At 45.5% G+C, this 16,642-nt stretch overlaps 4 protein-coding genes across 4 annotated transcripts; 2 read left to right on the forward strand and 2 right to left on the reverse strand.

The window, feature by feature from the left end:
- Positions 1-1,653: 1,653 nt before the first annotated feature.
- Positions 1,654-6,355, reverse strand: LOC110678229. Its single transcript, XM_021850848.1, has 2 exons — positions 6,071-6,355; positions 1,654-2,135 (listed from the first exon to the last, which is right to left on the reverse strand). The coding sequence occupies exons 1-2, from the start codon at positions 6,353-6,355 to the stop codon at positions 1,701-1,703; spliced, it is 720 nt and encodes a 239-aa protein (XP_021706540.1). The 3' UTR covers positions 1,654-1,700.
- A 2,909-nt stretch (positions 6,356-9,264) lies between these two features.
- Positions 9,265-9,771, reverse strand: LOC110679057 (histone H2A). Its single transcript, XM_021852985.1, has one exon. It carries the CDS (start codon positions 9,685-9,687, stop codon positions 9,313-9,315), a length of 375 nt encoding a protein of 124 aa, XP_021708677.1. The 5' UTR covers positions 9,688-9,771; the 3' UTR covers positions 9,265-9,312.
- Positions 9,772-9,864: 93 nt separating this feature from the next.
- LOC110679056 (histone H2B) lies at positions 9,865-10,392 on the forward strand. The gene has a single exon (XM_021852984.1). The coding sequence runs from the start codon at positions 9,966-9,968 to the stop codon at positions 10,338-10,340; it is 375 nt and encodes a 124-aa protein (XP_021708676.1). The 5' UTR covers positions 9,865-9,965; the 3' UTR covers positions 10,341-10,392.
- A 1,345-nt stretch (positions 10,393-11,737) lies between these two features.
- Positions 11,738-13,208, forward strand: LOC110679102 (histone H1-like). Its single transcript, XM_021853062.1, has one exon. The coding sequence runs from the start codon at positions 12,467-12,469 to the stop codon at positions 13,145-13,147; it is 681 nt and encodes a 226-aa protein (XP_021708754.1). The 5' UTR covers positions 11,738-12,466; the 3' UTR covers positions 13,148-13,208.
- The last annotated feature ends 3,434 nt before the right edge of the window (positions 13,209-16,642 follow it).

Below are 16,642 nucleotides of genomic sequence, written 5' to 3' on the forward strand. Positions count from 1 at the left end.
GTTTCTACTAAGATTGTTGCAATATCTCGTTATCAAACAGAATTCACATGATTTTGTCTACATAAACTAGGTTTTTCAAAATTATTTGTGGCAAAAACTAGTTCGTTTCATCAGTTTTATCTTATTTTGCTGACCAAAGAATGATTTGTGAAAATTGTATGAATATTCTGTAGGAATTTGTATATGTGCACGGTGAATGGAGGCCGCACGGTGACTGGTGACTTAACGGTATATAGGTTATGATCCTGTTGCATTTAAGTCTCAAAAACAATTCAAGACAATTTTACGAAGTATTGACAGTTTCCAGATTAATAACTATGAAAGATTTAGCAGTTAAAAGAAAACGGTTTGCGTTTGCAGGAGTTCCAAGTTCGATAATATTGATGTATTATCTGATTGAGGTTGAGCATAACTTATGAAAATGAATGAAAGCATCAAAGTTATTGATCAAAAAGATTATGTTTTGTTGTTGGCAAAATATGGTTTCATTTGCGAAAGTCAAATTCCTTTACAACCCTGTTTTGCAGTTACGTCAAAAATCACACATTTTCATGATTATCTCAGAAATCTGCCATAGGATCCTCATAATTGTGTTTGGCACGCGACGAGAGAATCCAGTACTGACCCGATTTTGTCAGCCAATTTCAGATTTGTCAAAAAATTGGTATCGTCATGTTTTACCACGTACCCTCTTTAAAAGTCCATGTAACCATGTCGAAATTTGAAAAACGGGAACAAAATAAAATGACCCGATTTGGTCAGCCTAAAATTCATCGAGGGGCTGACAAAATCGGGTCCTTACTGTAGTAGGGCTGTCCTTTGTTTAATTATTGACATACTAGAAGTTGCTTGAAAACACCCCATTTTACGGTAGACATTTCATCATCCACTTTCAATACATTTCAATGAAACTGATTTGTTCAAAGTCATAAATGCTTGTTGTGGTTTGTAGATTCGAAGCTTGGAAATGTTCGTTCAAAACGATTTTCCCGGTGACCTTCTCAAATTCCCGGTTTTTTCCCGTCGGTGGATTCAAATTCCCGTCTCTCACCCGGTTCGGTGATTCGTTTTCCCTTCGTTTCGTTTCGGGTGCGCGAACACAATTCCAGTGCTTGTAAATATTGATTGCAACCGCATCCATTTCTCATAAGGTACAGTGTGGAACATGATGAAATATTTGTTCGTCCATCGCATTGTGGAACCGAGCGAGGCAAACTAAGAAGTTCCTAACGCAATCCTAATGGAATTTGATGAGTGGTAATAGGTAATAGGGAGTGGTACGACGAGCGTTCCGTACCTGACACTGAAGTCCGGAGTTGAGATGCATGCACGTGAGATTGGTATGGAAAGATGCACGCACTGGATTTCACCGGCGTGGCATCATAGCGGTTGTTGTTTTCGAACCGACCGAAGTACAACAAGTAAGTAACAACAGTAGTGCCACCCCGGGAAATGACAGTGCTGACTAGACTAGACTATGTATGTATATATATATATTGGCATTTTATGGTGTCTTCCAATCGGAGACGAGAATTTTCTCCCCAAGCCACGCCACCGCCGGACTGCAAAAGCGTGTAGTGCTTGTCCCATTAGATTACCCTTGCTTTTAGTGTGTGAACATTTGTCGTATCAACTCCTTGATGAGTGTGTTTGGTGGCCCTGAAAAGGGCCGTTTGAAGAGCGAAACTTTGGAATGCGATTTAACCTCCGAAACCGTACAGGGTGCGTCCCTGACGCTTCAGAGCGTAGACAACATCCATAGCGGTAACGGTTTTACGCTTGGCGTGTTCAGTGTAGGTAACGGCATCACGGATGACGTTTTCCAGGAACACCTTCAACACACCACGAGTTTCCTCGTAGATAAGTCCGGAGATACGCTTGACTCCTCCACGACGAGCCAGACGACGGATTGCGGGCTTGGTGATACCCTGGATGTTATCACGCAAAACCTTGCGATGACGCTTGGCGCCTCCTTTTCCGAGTCCTTTGCCTCCCTTGCCACGGCCGGTCATTTTGGATGAATTTGGTTCTGTGTTCGACGACGGTAGTACTGGAACTGATGGCTGCGCCAAGGTTGGTTGTTTTTGGTTTAACGAGGCTTTAACCGCAAAAGCGGTCATTCGCCTCTCGGTCATCTACGGAGTGTAAAACAGTTTTATTGTTAGAATCGCATTCATATTTTCGACGATTGACAGTTTCGCATGCATTTGATGTTTTTTCCCTTTTCACACTTTTGATTGTTTTCACAGTTCTTTTTCATCAACAGATTTATTTACTTCTTTCACCTTTTTTCCATTGTTTTTACATTGTTGTCCATTACATTTTTGATTCAACGTTTCCCATAGTTTTTTAAATTTGATTGAAAAGCTTCAACTCTTTCAAAAACTTGATCACTTTCCCTTCCCTCTCTTGTCCGTAACATAATATTTCCCCCAAACTGTTTTCGAGTCCTATCTCCTTACGCACTTTTTCGAATGCCCTGCATTCAATGAGCAAATGCTCCACTGTAATTATTGTGCCGCAATGCTGACACTTCGGCACCTCCCCTTTTTCCATCAACCACCCATGGGTTATTTTCGTGTGCCCGATACGCAATCGGGTTAGCACCACTTGTTCACTACGAGTCTTTCGGTCCCTCCATGCAGCAGTTGATGGTTTCACTCTTCTTAATTTCACTGATCGTTCTCGGTGCCAGGCCCCTTCCCACACATACTCCAGAATCTTCTTGCTCCAACTATTTCGATCGACGGCCGGTACCTGTCGATCCCGCACTTCTTCTCTTCTTCCACTATTCGCTAATGCATCCGCTTTCTCATTCCCATCAATTCCTACGTGTCCAGGGATCCAGCAAATCACCGCGTTCTTCTTCTCCATTTCAATCTGCACTGCTCTAATCCACGGATGTTTGGTGGTGTTCGCTTCGATCGCTGCCACACAGCTCGCGGAGTCCGTGAAGATGACAGCATTCTCTCCAGGTTCAACGGACTGAACAGCAAGCTGTAACGCCTTCGCTTCTGCCGAAAAAATCGTGCAACCCGTCGGCAGACGGGCACACCGCTCCTCTCCGTTGCAGTATATGCCCAGCCCGACTCGTTCCTCTTCGTCTACCGATCCATCAGTGAAAACATGCTTAAAGTTTACGTAGCTTGTTCTCGCTAAATCGATAAATAGTGCTTGTGCTTTGCTGGTGGCTTCTCCTACTTTGAATTGGGACTTAATAGACCAGTCAACCGTTGTTTCCGCAGACGCCCAGCTTTTTCTCAGCGGTCGGGGGAATTCCGCTACGGGCGGCAATTCCTCACCCGTCGCTTCTTCAAACATACCTTTCGCACGCGTTGAAATTGGCCACTCGTCTGAGTGGTTTGCAAATGCCTTTTTCTCTTCCAGCTTCGAAGCTTTTGCCACTAGTACTTGGCATGCCAAGTGCTCAAAAGGCAGCTCGCCAGACTCCGCACAAATTGCTACTATTGGGCTAGACCGGAACGCACCGGAAGCAATACGTAGCATATCGTTGTAAACAGGTTTCAAGATATTTGTTGCTTGCGTATTGCTCCGACTTACTATGCCCCATCCATGAAATATCTTCGGAATTATTAGGGCCTTTCCGATGTACAGCAAAGTTGACCTTGTTCCGCCGGATCGACGTCCAATGATCCGAAGCAACGATGTTCGACTTTTACACTCCTTCTTGACCTGCACTGCATGTTCCTTGAAGTCGAATCTGCTGTTGATCGTCACCCCAAGCACTTTGGTACTTTTAACCAGTGGTATGCTGGCTCCATTTAGTTTCACTTCTGGAAGGTTTGCGTGTTTCAACTTTTTGCAAATGTGAAGGTGCTTCGATTTTTCAGCAGCAATTTTAAGGCCGCTGTCATTGGCCCAGTTTCCTATCCATGAAACGACTTCTTGTACCTTTTTCCTGACTGCCTTTTGGTTCAGACCGGAGATGACTACGACAATATCGTCAGCATAAACAAAGAAGCGCAGCACGCGCGATGGACTACTCTCCGAAACCCTGCCAAATACAGAGTTCATGCCGATCACGAAGAGAGTCACTGCCAGCACTGATCCTTGTGGTACGCCGTTGGTTTGTTTCTTCCTATCAGAGAAGGTCCCTCCAATTGCCACTCGAAAGTACCTATCTCTGAGGTAGTCTTGAACAAACTCCATCAACCTTCCGTGAATTCCCCAGTTCTGCAGCTGTTTTACTATTGCCTTGTTGGAGATGTGATCGTAAGCCTTGCTGATGTCCAGAGAAACTAAGTCGATGTGCTGCTTTTTTCCTAGAGCCTCGTCAACGCATGCTTCCAGATCCGCTAGATACATATCGATGCCTCTTCCCTGACGGAACCCATATTGTCGTGGATCCAACAGCTGGTTTGATTCAATTACCTCAACGAGCCGCCGGTTGACAATCCGTTCTACCGTCTTCCCAGCACAGCTCATCAATGTGATGGGACGTTGATTGCCGAGGATCTTGGGGTCTTTACCAGGTTTGGGTAACGGGATAACTGTACCTTCCTTCCACTCATGTGGAATTTTTCCCGACTTCCAAACCTCATTGATAAGCTTCAAGAAACCGACTTTGGCCTTATATGGGAGGTGTTTCAACATTGGGTATCCGAGAGAATCAGGCCCAACGGATTGCCCTTTACTCTGGTCTATTGCCCACAACAGCTCTTCCATGGAGATATCCCTATTGAACAGACCTTCAATTTTGGGAGTATCTGCCATGGGCTCGGCCGCAATCATCTCTTCAGGTCCGTATATCTGCTCAAGATAATCAGCCATTGTGTTTGCAATTTCTTTGGGGTCCTCCAAAAACACGTCATTCAGCCGAAGGGTTGGTGCCGTTACTTGATTCTTCCCGCTCAACGCTTTCACGTTACGCCAGATGAGGCTCACTGGAGTGTCTGGATTGAACGAATTAGTAAACTCGTCCCAGGATGCTTTTTTCGCTTTATTGATGACTCGTCTGCAGTTGTTTCTCGCTAGCTTGAACTCTTTAACAGCTTCGGCTTTTTCCGGGTGATGGTCGGGTAGCTTTTTTACCTTACGTAGCTTTTTCCTCCGGTACTTTACGTTGTTTTCCACTTCCGGGTTCCACCAGTGAACCGATTTTCTCCCAACATTCGAGCTGGTTCGAGGAATGAATTTCTCCGCACTTGACTTCACGAGCTTGGTGAACTCAGCGATGCTGGAAAACTGGTCACTTTTCTTCTCGATGGAGTTCTCAAAACCCTTCCAATCCGCCTTGTTGTACATCCATTGCCGCCTTTTAGTCTGCTTAGCAACTTCAGCTCCAGTAACGGATATTATGATCGGGAAATGATCACTACCTCGGTTATCTTCATCCACTGTCCAGCTCAGTTTATACCCAATCTCCGTTGATACAATGGTGAGGTCGATTGCAGATAACTTTCCGCTGACAGGATCTAATCGGGTACCTTGTCCGGAATTCAAAATCACTAGGTCGTGATCAACCACGAACTCTAGGATTGCTTTTCCCTTATTGTCTGATTTATTGGAGCCCCAAGCCTCATGGTGGGCATTAAGGTCTCCCATCACCACTAGCGGATACTTGCTTGCCAGCACAATCGACGCTAAGATGTCTTCCACCATTTGGACAGTCATTTTATCTGGAGGGATGTATAGAGAAACCAGAGTGGCTTCTATTGGATAAAGGATCGTTGCTGCTACTGCTGGTATGGAAGAGTCTAATACCACGGGAGACGGATCGAAAGACTTACGCACTGCAAGAGCGACGCCCCGCACCGTGCTGTTTTCCGGATCCACACGATTAAACCATACGTATTCTTCCCGGAGGAAGCGCCCAAGAAACGAGTTGTCACTGTTTTTAGTCTCCTGCAGAGCGATAGCTACAGGAGGATTTTCACGCACTAATAACAAAAGTTCATCCTGACGGCCTTTAAGGCCGTTAATGTTCCACTGCACTGCAAACACTTTTGGGGGGCTACAACTATGCTGTTCACTACTTCGACTGTTACATGCGGCTTGATTGCGGTTTCGTTGGGCCATACCTGGATCTTTGAGGAAGAGGTGAACTCACCTCGCCACCAATAGCTCCCGTCGATTCGTAGTTGCTACCCGACATTAATTCCGAATCGTTCCCGTTCGTATTCCGCTTGTAGGGAGGGGAGATTTCTCCGGATCCTCCTTGCTGCTTCCTTTTCGCCAACTTGTCCTTCTTGTCGATTTCTTCTGCCTCCATCTCCGAATCGGTTACCTTCATGACTTGGATCGTTCGTTCCTTCTTGCTCCGCTTATGCTTCTTCGTCGAAAGCTCCTCGACGATTTTTCGGAGCTTCGCCAATTCCTGGTCGACTCCTTTCATCCGCTCCACTTCAGCCCGTAAAACTTGAATTTCCCGATCCTTTTCGTCCTGATGCAATCGATTCTGAGCACCGGAAACCCCAGCATACGATTTTTCGCCATGGACCCGGTCGTACTCCTTTTTCGCGTCAATGAACGACACGCCGGTGTTGACCTTGATCCGGATGATTTCCTCCTCCTTCTGGAACACCTTACATTTCTTGCTGTTCGACTGATGCCCTTCGCCACAATGCAAACACTGCGGAGGCGATGCACAGCCGGCCTCGAGATCGATTGGGTGACTTTTCGAACAATTTCGACACCGTTCCTGCCCCTGGCAACGCAATTTTGTGTGACCGTACGCGAAACACTTGTAACAAACCATTGGGGAGGGATAATACACACGGGTGGGAACTCGAAGCGAACCGAACCAAATATGCTTCGGGATAACAGTTCCACTGATGGTCAAAATAAGGGTAGGGGTATTTACTCTTACCTTTCCATCCTGCCGTGTGATTCGGTGGACATTCGTCACGCCCTGGCTGCTCAACTCCGTTTCAAGCAATTCCTTGCTCATGTTGATCGCTTCCGGGCAGCTGACAACGCATTTGACGAAATTCATCGTCGGATGCAATTGAATCGCCACCTTGGTGCCATCAATCAGCTCCGTCATCTGCAGCAACTTTTGCACTTTCGCTTCACTTCGCACTTTCAACACGTACCGCGAACCTCTGTTTTCGGTGTACGTCTCGTCCAATTTTCCACCGGCGGCATGTTCCAGCGACCGCCCGATAACGAACGGATTGTCCGGGAACTTTCCTCCGTCTTTCGCCACCATCGACATCACCACTAATTGTCCGTGATTACTGTTCGGATCCAACCATTCCGGTAATCTTCTCCCGTTACCGGAATTCCCCCCAGGGGGAGCGGCATTTACAGCCGCCATGGCCAACAGGCCGAGCTCCCACAATCACAACTCCAGACAATCAATTGTCTTCACTCACGCACTAGAGGAATTCTTCTTCTCCTTCCACGCACCGCAAAATCCTATTCGTTTAGGCACTACCAAACGTCGGCGAAATCAATTCGAACGACCACCACAACTTTTCACGGTTTTTGTTGTTTTCTTTTCCCACCCCGCAACGCCCTGCTGCACTGCAGCTCGCCGACGGAATCACTCCGGCTCGCTTCTTCTCTTCCTTTTGCTGTCACACAACGCAAATGCCAACGCTCACTGTGATCGCAACACGATCGCGGTTGAACACTCTTTCACACACTGACGGGTGGCACCGTCGAAAATAGGTCTCTCTCCTTTTCGCTTTTCCTTTTAGCTTCCGATTCGCACGTCTTATTCACTCGAAAACTATCACGCAACTGCATGGCTGCGCCAAACACTAGCGGCCACTTTTATACCCACTCGAGGGTTGAGTTCTTCTTTCCTCTCTTGCTTTTTCTATTCTTCCGTGGCTTCCGATTGGTTGCCTGCATCGATATGAGCATATAAAAGAGGACTGCCTGGTTTTTTGACCCTCATTCTGTCGCTGCGTTTCAACTGATCCGTTTGGATTGAAAGCAAATTAATCATCATCTAACACAATGGCCCGTACCAAGCAGACTGCTCGTAAGTCTACTGGAGGAAAAGCTCCTCGCAAGCAGCTGGCTACCAAAGCCGCTCGCAAGAGCGCCCCAGCCACCGGAGGTGTCAAGAAGCCTCACCGTTATCGGCCAGGAACCGTTGCTCTGCGTGAAATCCGTCGCTACCAAAAGTCGACTGAGCTGCTGATCCGCAAGCTGCCATTCCAGCGTCTGGTTCGTGAGATCGCCCAGGACTTCAAGACCGATCTGCGCTTCCAGAGCTCGGCTGTCATGGCCCTGCAGGAAGCGAGCGAGGCCTATCTGGTCGGTCTTTTCGAAGATACCAACCTTTGCGCCATCCACGCCAAGCGTGTCACCATTATGCCCAAGGACATCCAGCTGGCTCGCCGTATCCGTGGAGAACGCGCTTAAATTCGGTCTGCATTATAGTTGCCATTCTCAACAAAACGGCCCTTTTCAGGGCCACTAGAGCATTCCCTAAAAGAGTTGTGTGAGCAATTTTCCCTTCAGTGTACCTAAAACTGTTTGTTCCCCTGGGGGAACGATTACTTCCTAAAGCCCCTTGACCTTCCTCCTACCACCGAACGATCATACTCTCAACACTGATGAGGGAGGTACGTCAACCAACCGACAACTCGAGTTGTCCCTTCATGCTTCGCTTTGCACACACTTTTGAATGTGCATCTCCAGCGCGGACTTCATTCTCTGGTACCGGCCGTATGTTTCCCCTTCTTCTTATGCTCTTTTCCGGATGCAGAAGCTTTCCCAGCTCGCCTCCCCTTGTTGCTACAAACTAGACAACTCGAACATCCAACATTGAAAGTTTGACCGTATGATTGAAACGTAATCTTTGGCTTGTTTACTTTGAAACACACCCCTATGATAGTTATAATTGATAATTGTGGGGTTTGGAAATTGATTGATTCCTTTAATATTAGGAGCTCCTGATATAGCCTTTCCTCGAATAAATAATATAAGTTTTTTTAAATACTACCTGCTTCATCAACTCTTCTATTGTCAAGCAGTAGATAGTAGAAAATGGGGCAGGAACTGGATGAACAGTTTACCCTCCTCTCTCTTCAGGAACAGCTCACGCAGGGCTGGCTGTTTCAATGTTTTATGTTTCTGTTTCGGCAAATTGAACTCCAAAAATCGAAAGTTCGAGGTATCCCGAACAGAACATTTAAGAAGCCCAAACGTTTCCCCCCGCGGAATCTAGGAATTGATTCAGAAATGGTCATAATATGGCCGATATCTCTTCATCGATCCTCTCTGTGGCTAAATTAGATAAATCTGCAATATTTCAACAACAACTCTCTAGCGGTGGACTGGATATTGTCGTCCTGAAAAGGACGGTTTTTGGTTTGATGCACGCAGTGTAACTTATGCCTTCTTTTCGGTTTTCTTCGGCAGCAAGACAGCCTGAATGTTGGGCAGAACACCACCTTGGGCGATGGTAACACCGGACAGCAGCTTGTTCAATTCTTCGTCGTTGCGGATGGCCAACTGCAGATGACGGGGAATGATTCTGGTCTTCTTGTTGTCACGGGCAGCGTTTCCTGCCAATTCGAGCACTTCAGCGGCCAGATATTCCATAACGGCAGCCAAGTAGACTGGAGCGCCGGCACCGACACGCTCGGCATAGTTGCCCTTCCGGAGCAGACGGTGAATACGACCGACTGGGAACTGCAATCCAGCGCGGTTGGAACGGGACTTTGCCTTTCCCTTAACTTTGCCTCCTTTGCCGCGGCCAGACATTTTGTGGTTGAGTTTGAGTGGACTTGAGAAACAAACGTTCACGAAGCGTACGTAAGCGGTACTGATGGTGATTTCACCGGATGAGGGTATCTTTTATACATGCGTAGCCCTGCGCTGCACTCATACTAGGATGGTGCGAACGAAATGGATGAAGTAGCAAACGAAGCGAAGGGGCGGAACAGCGCTCACCATTCTACGGGTATAAAAGAGAACCGACTGGTTCGGTCGGGCATCAGTTTCAGTTTTCGTTTGGAATCTAAAACAACGTTAGCAGCACGATGGCACCGAAAACCAGCGGAAAGGCCGCGAAGAAATCCGGCAAGGCCCAGAAGAACATTGTCAAGGGCGATAAGAAGAAGAAGAAGCAGCGCAGGAAGGAAAGCTACGCCATCTACATCTACAAGGTGTTGAAGCAAGTTCACCCCGACACTGGCGTTTCGTCGAAAGCCATGAGCATCATGAACAGCTTCGTCAACGACATCTTTGAGCGTATTGCCGCCGAAGCCTCCCGCCTGGCCCACTACAACAAGCGTTCGACGATCACATCCCGCGAAATCCAAACCGCCGTCCGGCTTCTGCTCCCGGGAGAGTTGGCCAAGCACGCCGTTTCGGAAGGCACCAAGGCCGTCACCAAGTACACCAGCTCCAAGTAAATGACGACCGACACTGCGTTCAATCACACCAAACCAAAAGGCCCTTTTCAGGGCCACTATTTCAATCCCGAAAAAGAGTTGATTTTGAAAATCTGACACTAGACTGTTTTATCACACTATTGAACCGACTGAGGTAGTGTCACGGCGGTGACTTCATACGTGACAACACCCCCCTCTCTTATCAGTTTGAATTTATTCAATTCATTTTATTTATTCGATGTTATCAGTTTCAGTATTGATTAATTATAACGATTACAGTTGCAGAGATTTGGATCCCCATTCAGCTGCGTAATAAATAATAGGAACTTAATTGTTAAGCAGTATAGGGAAAAATCTGTTCACAAAAAAACCCTAGATCTAAGTTTTTCCATCCGTTTGAATTTAAAACAAGAAGATCCACTTCGTACGTTCAACATTTCTGCTGATTGCAAAAAAATGTTGTACCTTAACCACACTTCATTCACTAGCAGAACGTTTAAAGTTCAATATTTATGCTGATTGCCATGTTGCACCTTAACAACTTCATTTTTGCTATCGGTTGTGCTGCATGTTAGTAGTTTAGACAATTTTGACATCATAGGACTAGCTAGCTAGGCAGGCATGATGACAAGTTTCGTGGTTCGTTCGTTCTTCTTCTCAACGTATTGGAAAGAAGCTCATTATGTTTTCTAGCGTCCCATTACAAACGATCTCGTAAGAGCATCCCAGCAGTTCAGGCTATCATAATAACGTTTATCGAACAACAGTTGATGCAAATGGTATCGATCGGATAATCTCGATAATGCCATCAATCAGTTCCCATTGATGGGGCCCATTCACATAGTTCATGGGTGGGTGGTGTGTCTTCGAGATGTAACGGGTCAAACGAAATTGGGAAAACATTCTTATACACAATGGGTGGTGGGCGCGTTGCAAATGGTCATTGTTGGCGTTATGAAGTTTGCGAATGATGGTGACATGACACGTTGTGTGGTTGCCATTCGGCTTCCTGGCTCGGGTGTTGCTCAGTACTAGCACGGACAGACACGTTGAACAGCCCCTGAGGGCACTGTACACAAAAATATATCTCGATCGGGGGGAGTGTAGGGTGCAGTTTCTACACCGGGAACACGTGCCGTGGGGCATGTTAGGGACTTCCGAGAACAATTTGTCGCGAATTCAGCGCGACATGTCCGGTACTACTGCCGCCAGAAGAGATTGTATGGAATGTTCATTCGATGCAACTGCAGCTAGCAAAACCGATGCCTATTCGGGCAGATTTCGCACTAGCTCATTTGCAGATTCCACCGCAGGGAGGGTGCTTGCTTTGCTTGCTTGCTTCTTGAAGTAAAACATTCTCAGATAAGCTAGATCCATAGTAGCACGTGCACTGTCCTTTTCCAATGCAGTTGCCGCCGATGGCTGAGGCAATGCCAGCAATTTGCACACATTCGACCAACCAACAGTGCACAGGTGGAAGGTGATTAGTGTTTGGTGACATTGTTTTCCGGACAAAATGGCACAAACTTGTGTGACTGACGTCATAGTCGAGCCCAAGTTTTCGGTATGTTTGATGAAAAACATCAAATTAACATTGTTCAAAGTTTACTAAAACCAAACGCGTAACATCGCTCGTCGGCACTGGGAATGACTTTGTTTGAGGCTCATTAGGGGCCATTAGACACCGGCATACTGGCTATACCCGCATGTCACCGCAAAGAGCAACCATTCATGTTGCCAAATTCACCACCGCCGTGCAGGGTGGTATTGTTTCAATAGTTACTATTGATTGTTTTATCGAGCAAAGCCACACCATATGGCGCACGGGTGCTGTAAAGACATGTCTCAGCGGTGCTTCTCGCGAAACCGGCCCGATGTGGCGATGACGGGCTGCTAGCGAGACTCATGCACTCACCAAACGGACATACTAGACAGGCAAATACTTAGTGCGATTACCGGAAAAATGCGTTTTAAAAAGGTGTTACCAAAAATATGTACAATATTTCGCGAACAGTCATCCAGTGGACGACCATGTCTGCATCCCTAACACAGACGACGAAATCGAACACCGCACTGTTGCCAGAATTTCCGTCATTCATTCGTTTACTATCGCCATCGTGTGAGTGTTACTCTAGCTACCTATCGAGATGTCTGAAGTTGCCACTGAAGCCGCTGCCGCAGCCCCGGCTGCCTCGCCAGCCAAGACCAAGAAGCCAAGGGCCCCCAAGGGACAGGGCAAGCCGAAGAAGCCGTCGACCCACCCCCCAGTCAACGACATGGTTGTTGCTGCCATCAAAACCTTGAAGGAACGCAACGGATCGTCCCTGCAGGCCATCAAGAAGTACATCGCCGCCAACTACAAATGCGATGTCGCCAAGCTTGCCCCATTCCTCAAGAAGGCCTTGAAGAATGGCGTCGAGAAGGGCAAGTTCGTCCAAACCAAGGGCACCGGCGCTTCCGGTTCGTTCAAGCTGAAGGCTGAAGCTAAGAAGGCCGCCAGTGAGAAGAAACCGAAGAAGGCCGGCGAGAAGAAGGCCAAGAAGGCTACCGGAGAGAAGAAGAAGGCCACCAAGAAACCAGCTGGGGAGAAGAAGGCCAAGAAGCCAGCCGGCGAGAAGAAAGCCAAGAAGCCGGCTGCAGCCAAGAAAGCCAAAGCTGCTGGTGCCAAGGCTGCCAAAAAGGCCGGTGGTGTGAAGAAGGCTGCTGCTCCGAAGCAGAAGGCCACCAAACCTTCCAAGACCGCCGCCAAGAAGCCCAAGACCCCAAAACCGAAGAAGGCTGCCCCAGCCAAGAAAGCTGCCGCGAAGAAGACCGCTGCCAAGAAGTAAATTTGGGACAGCAACCGTACTGTTGTAAAACAGTATCTAACATCCAATCAGTCCTTTTCAGGACTACCATCCAAGTTTAGAACAAAGAGTTGCACAGTCAATGATATTCCATTTCCATTTATTTCCAGAGGGAAATAAATCCCCCCGAAAAGTTACGTGCACTTTGCCACTGAATGGCGAATTCTTCCCGAACCCTTTCGCAAATCAATAAAATTGGCCAATCATGCACCCCTTTCTCTGCCAGCAACTGTAAAGCCCGGACAGGTAGGCGAGCACTGGCTGGCACTCACTGTAGCGGTGCATCCGTACCCAAAGCAAACCTCCACTAGAGGAACAGCTTTTGATACACTCGAATGATTCAAGGATTTGAAGAAGTCTATCGACTTAAAGGCTCCCCCAGATCTAAGCGACTTTTTACGGCGACAGCGACAAAAAAACGTCGCGATTTCGCAGCGATTCGCGTCGTGTCAGTCAAGATGGTTCCATAGAAGAGTGCTTGCAGCGACACAACAACGAAATCGTGTCGCTGTCGCCGTAAAAAGTCGCGTAGTTTTGGGGGAGCCTTATTTAAATCGGGTTGAGATTCGTAGCGTTGCCTTGTGAAACCAAAACATGTTTTCGCGGCAACCTGGAATCGAACCAAGGACCTTGCGATCGATAGGCCCGTGCGTTTTTAATACACTCAGGCAAATGGACTATCGAAATACATTGGATGCACTTATGAAAATTCGCCACAATAAATCGGGTTGAAATTCATAGCTTTGCCTTATGAAACCAAACATTGGCAACAAAAAATGTTTCTCGCAGCAACCTGGAATCGAACCAAGGACCTTGCGATCGTTAGGTCTGTGCGTACACCACGCGCCTACCGACGCCTGGATGTGAGTTGATGCTAAAACGAAACATAAAGCGTTCGTATGTCAAAATGCAAAATGTATGCATTTCGATAGTCTAGTTCACAGGTCCGTACGTACCGGACCTACTGGGCAGGCTGAGTATCGACATCCCAAGTAGAGCGGTCAAGTACAGTTTGCTGCTAATAACCAAAGTAATCTTGACAGCTGATCCAGTATGAGCGAACTGCCACTATTTTCCTTGCGGAATAATCAAATTACTCTTGTGGATGTTGCAAATTAAGTTAATTGGCAGTAAAATACTAAGCCCAGGGATTGGCTTCTGAAAATCTCAATCTTTCGGGGCCAATGGGTCGACCTTGCTCAGTATGTTTGATTTTCGTAATCCAATGCTGTTCCACTATTCCAAAGATGAGAGCAAATCAATACAGTGTAACTGATTTTAAGCGTGATTGGCGAATCGAACGCCTCACATCCCCCCATCGCAGTTTGGGTACGAGAGAAAGAGAGTGAGCACCGCCGCCATTTGCTTGCGTGCACCGAGAAAAATTTGCGGCTCGAAAATTTGGCCCTGAGCTCCTGACACTCAAATTGAAACCGGTAAATTACTTCCGCCGCTGTTACTACACGTGGAGCATTTCCGTTGGAGTGAACGCGTCTTCATTATCAAAATTTTTTGTGCTCATTCTTTTGATTTATTTCGCACATGGGATTTTGCGAATGCCTCTTCTTCTTCTCATTTTTCTTGGCCGGCTTCTCACTTTATTTTTTTATGTGACCATTTTGCTCACATGGCTTGTTGGGAAGTTGAACCCAGACACCTTCAGCATGGGTTTGCTTTGTAGCCACCGACTTTACCACTACACTAAGGAAGGCCTTGACTGCTATTTATCAACATTATGCTCTTCAAGTGCGTCTTACTGCCGAGTTTCAGATAATTTGGCCGATGCCAAACTCCAGATGCCAAAATAAATCAGTGTTTCATTAAATTGATGTTTCTCTAAAGTAATTAAATCTAGGGTGAATTAAAAAAAATAAAACAAACCCACACATGTAGCAGCATCTACCTTACCTATTCAATTTGTAATCGATTAGTTAACTAATGAGAGATTAGAAACTCTTAAAATGCTGTTCCCAAGGAAATCTGGATTTATTGTGGTATGAATATTCAACAACTTAGGATTTTTTTTTGTATCCAATATGTTTGAGTGCAAAAACTTTCGGCAAGATTATTTTAGGCTAGTAAACTTTTCTTTCAAACTCTTGAGTCAAAAAGTTAGAGCCAAGCTCAAAAAATCAAACAAACATTGTTTGGTACTACATTGCTAATTATTGAGAAAAGTGAAACCTTTTTAAGAAGTTAGTACCGTAAAATGGGGTGTTAAGGACTCGTGGGGTTTTAAGGGATTGAACTTCTCCATCAAGTTTGAAAAGTCACAAAAACGTCGGAAGTCGATATATCAGTCATCTGAAATGCTTGCTTTGTTCGGAGGATTGTGAGCTGCATTATGTGATCGGGGATATCTATTAATATTAGGTATTGTGGAGTCTAGATATTGAAAACGATTCAAACCATTTTTGAAAGAATTTTATTGGCAAAAAAGATTTAACTACAAAACAATGAAACAATATTAACAAAACTATGTGAGTAACCCAGAACATAAGTATATTTAATTGAGATCACAACGCAGACAAAAGCTTTTGAAAATGTTATCTAGATTTCGCCTTTTAATATTTCTTATGGAAAAAGTTTCTTTTTGAAAGTTAGCGGGGTGTTAGGGGATTATCTTTTCTACTACTTTTTCCAAGTTACAAAACTCGTTCGATTTATGCCGATATATGTTCCATTATACTTTAGGCTTGTTCCGTGAAGTAACACTGCATTGTAAAGGTTAAGGGGACTATTTTGTTTGTTACTGAATATTACTAAAATGTCTAGCCCTGAAAATATGGGATTTTTTTTTTTTTTTTTTTTTTTTCTCAGAGGCACCCGAGTTGCGCGAAGAGTGAAACCAAATCTACCTATCGAACTGTCAAACTGTCTACCTATCGAGCAGACCAGCAAAACAAATAGGGGCTATTTTCGAAGACGAAGGAGAACAATCATTCAAAGAAGCAAATGCAAATATATAGGTTATGATCCTGTTGCATTCAAGTATCAAAACCAATTCAAGACAATTTCAATATCGAGTTAGGGAGAGTTAACTGTACCGTCAAGCTACCATTCACCGTGCATTTAAGAAAAATTTGCACTTCAAAAAAATATAAAACTATTCCAAATAATTTGAAGCGTACTAGAATACCACTACGTAGCGGGCAATTATATAATAATTCAGGGAAAAATCTAAAACTAGTGATGCATAACAAAAAATTAGTCAAAAATTATGTTTGAAAATGTCATGTTAAGGTCGCCTCGTACCGTTCTATGTGTCACCATTTACCGTGCGTATAGTTTTCGTCATGATTTGATTTTGTATCTTGAAGAAACGTTGTTAATGGAGCAACTATGTTGCTAGTAGTGTGCGCATTCATTTTTAAGAGTATTCAAATCTTCATTTACAATAAAAACTATACAAAGTTTAAAAATTGGCTAAATTATTATTTTTTAATTAAAATCGTTATAGGAGGTTTGACTGTATTG

The sequence above is a fragment of the Aedes aegypti genome, chromosome 3, assembly GCF_002204515.2.
Source record: "Aedes aegypti strain LVP_AGWG chromosome 3, AaegL5.0 Primary Assembly, whole genome shotgun sequence".
NCBI classification, from domain to species: Eukaryota; Metazoa; Arthropoda; class Insecta; order Diptera; family Culicidae; genus Aedes; species Aedes aegypti.

What these genes read in the sequence shown, in the direction of transcription:
- LOC110679057 (XM_021852985.1), bottom strand. Translation starts at nt 9,687, where the DNA reads ATGTCTGGCCGCGGCAAAGGAGGCAAAGTTAAGGGAAAGGCAAAGTCC.
- LOC110679056 (XM_021852984.1), top strand. Translation starts at nt 9,966, where the DNA reads ATGGCACCGAAAACCAGCGGAAAGGCCGCGAAGAAATCCGGCAAGGCC.
- LOC110679102 (XM_021853062.1), top strand. Translation starts at nt 12,467, where the DNA reads ATGTCTGAAGTTGCCACTGAAGCCGCTGCCGCAGCCCCGGCTGCCTCG.
- LOC110678229 (XM_021850848.1), bottom strand. Translation starts at nt 6,355, where the DNA reads ATGAAAGGAGTCGACCAGGAATTGGCGAAGCTCCGAAAAATCGTCGAG. An exon ending in CGGGAGCTATTGGTGGCGAG is followed by an intron (nt 2,136 to 6,070) that starts GTGAGTTCACCT and finishes TACACTCCGTAG; the next exon opens with ATGACCGAGAGGCGAATGAC.